This window comes from Mandrillus leucophaeus, unplaced genomic scaffold (assembly GCF_000951045.1).
Source record: "Mandrillus leucophaeus isolate KB7577 unplaced genomic scaffold, Mleu.le_1.0 Scaffold106, whole genome shotgun sequence".
In the NCBI taxonomy this organism is placed as follows: Eukaryota; Metazoa; Chordata; class Mammalia; order Primates; family Cercopithecidae; genus Mandrillus; species Mandrillus leucophaeus.
In genome coordinates, this window is record NW_012098765.1 from 3,263,211 (window position 1) to 3,265,648 (window position 2,438).

The following is a 2,438-nucleotide window of genomic DNA, read 5'->3' on the forward strand; positions in this document are numbered from 1 at the left end:
CCCAGGCTAGAGTGCAGGACGCAATCTTGACTTGCTGCAACTTCTTCCTCTTAGTTTTAAGTGATTCTCCTGTCTCAGCTACAAGCGCCGGCCACCATGCCCAGCTACTTTTTTGTATTTTTAGTAGAGATGGGGGTTTTACCATGTTGCCCACGATGGTCTCAATCTCCTGACCTCGGGATCCACCCACCTTGGCCTCCCAAAATGCTGGCAGTACAGGTGTGAACCACCATGCCTGGCCAAATTTTTTTTGTATAGAGAGGGGTCTTGCTATGTTGCCAAGGCTGGTCTCGAACTCCTGGGCTCAGGAGACCCTCCCACCTTGGCCTCCCAAAGTGCTGGAATTACAGCTGTGAACCACTGCTCCTGACCAATTTTTTTTTATTTTTTTTATTTTGTGGAGACAAGATCTCCATATTTTACTGAGGCTGACCTTGAACTCCGGGGCTCAAGTGATCTTCCCACCTTGACCTCTCAAAGTGCTGAGATTATAGACACGAGCCACTGTGCCCCGTCCAGGGGTGGATTTATGAGGCTTTGTTGGTGCCTAGTAATCTTAAACTGAAACCACTGGTCCTCAGCTCATAGGTTTGAGTTCATTTCCCCAAGAATTTAGTCTAACTTTCCACCCGCTGATGCTTTAAAGCAAAAACCTGTGGTGTCCGTTTACTCTTCAGAAGAAAAACCTCCATTCATAGCTGCTAGTGACGGCAGATGCTCCTGAAGCATGCATGCTATGCCAGCCTGTTTCTCAACACTTTACAGACATTAATTTATCTGATCCTGACAACAGTTCCATGGGGTAAACACCTTATTCCCACCTGAGAGATGAGGAAACAGAAACAGGGAGAGGTGACTCACTTGCCCAAGGTCATAAAGAGGGTAAGGGGGAAACTGTTTGAACTCAGGCAAGTGGCTCTGGGGGCGATCATTGCTTATTAATGCCTGCCTCAAGTGATACATAAAGGATAGCTGGAGGCTTATTACTTCATTGAGACCTGTGTTCATTTCCCGTGGTGCCATAACAAATTATCACGAGCTTGGTGGCTTAAAACAATACAATGTACTTTCCCACAGTCCTGGATGCCAGAAGTTCAACATCAGGGTGTCGGCAGAGCTGCGCCGCCTCCAAAGGCACTGGTTGGGGGATCTTGCTTTCCGTTTCCAGCTCTGGAGGCTCCAGGTTCTCTGGGCTTGTGACAACACCATTCTAATCTGTGCCTTCATCTTCATGTGACCTTTTCCTGTGTGTCTGTGTCTGTTTCTCTCTGGCTCTTATAAGGACACTTGTCATTGGATTTAGGGCCCAGCTTAATCCAGGACAATCTCATGTTGACGTTATTTCCCTGAATCCATCTGCAAAGAACTTTATTCCAAGTAAGCTCACATTATGGGATTCTGGGTGAATATGCATTTTATGGACCACCATTCAATCCACTATGAGGCCCTATTATTCTACCAGTTTTAGAGATACAAAAAGTGAAGACCTAAGAGGTGAGGACACACAGATCTTCAGCATCAGGCATGGGCTTGAACTAGGGTCCGACCCCCACTCAAAGTTTATTTTCTGAAGCGTGGCCTGACTCTCTCGCCTCCCAGGTGAACGGTGTGGACATGAAGCTGCCCGTGGTGCTGGCCAACGGCCAGATCCGAGCCTCCCAGCATGGTTCAGACGTTGTGATTGAGACCGACTTCGGCCTGCGTGTGGCCTACGACCTTGTGTACTATGTGCGGGTCACCACCCCCGGAAACTACTACCAGCAGATGTGTGGCCTGTGTGGGAACTACAACGGTGACCCCAAGGATGACTTCCAGAAGCCCAACGGCTCACAGGCAGGCAACGCCAATGACTTCGGCAACTCCTGGGAGGAGGCGGTACCTGGCTCTCCCTGCCTGCCGCCACCCACCTGCCCGCCAGGGAGCGAGGGCTGCGACACCAGCAAGTGTCCTCCCGAGCAGGAGAAGAAGTATCAGAAGGAGGAGTTCTGTGGGCTCCTCTCCAGCCCCACAGGGCCGCTGGCCTCCTGCCACAAGCTGGTGGATCCCCAGGGTCCCTTGCAAGATTGCGTCTTTGATCTCTGCCTGGGTGGTGGGAACCTGAGCATTCTCTGCAGCAACATCCATGCCTATGTGAGTGCTTGCCAGGCGGCTGGAGGCCACGTGAAGCCCTGGAGGACGGAAACTTTCTGTCGTGAGTGAGGGAGAGCCAGAGGGGCAGGGAGGGGAGAGGTTGAAGCACAGAAGGGTAGACCCTGGGCCTTGCAGCCCCTCCCTCCCCAGGGCTCTGATGGGCACCCCCTCCTTGCAGCCATAAAGTGCCCAGCGAACAGCCACTATGAGCTCTGCGCGGACACCTGCTCCCTGGGCTGCGCGGCTCTCAGTGCCCCTGTGCAGTGCCCAGATGGGTGTGCTGAGGGCTGCCAGTGTGACGTCGGCTT

At 52.3% G+C, this 2,438-nt stretch overlaps 1 protein-coding gene across 1 annotated transcript in view; it reads left to right on the forward strand.

Moving 5' to 3' along the window:
- The window catches only part of FCGBP (Fc fragment of IgG binding protein), a 66,453-nt gene that overhangs the window by 35,673 nt on the left and 28,342 nt on the right, over nucleotides 1–2,438 (forward strand). Inside the window, exons 7-8 of the mRNA XM_011984290.1 lie at nucleotides 1,560–2,191; nucleotides 2,309–2,430. Of these exons, the coding sequence (XP_011839680.1) occupies nucleotides 1,560–2,191; nucleotides 2,309–2,430 (754 nt within the window). The remainder of the gene's footprint in view (nucleotides 1–1,559; nucleotides 2,192–2,308; nucleotides 2,431–2,438) is intronic.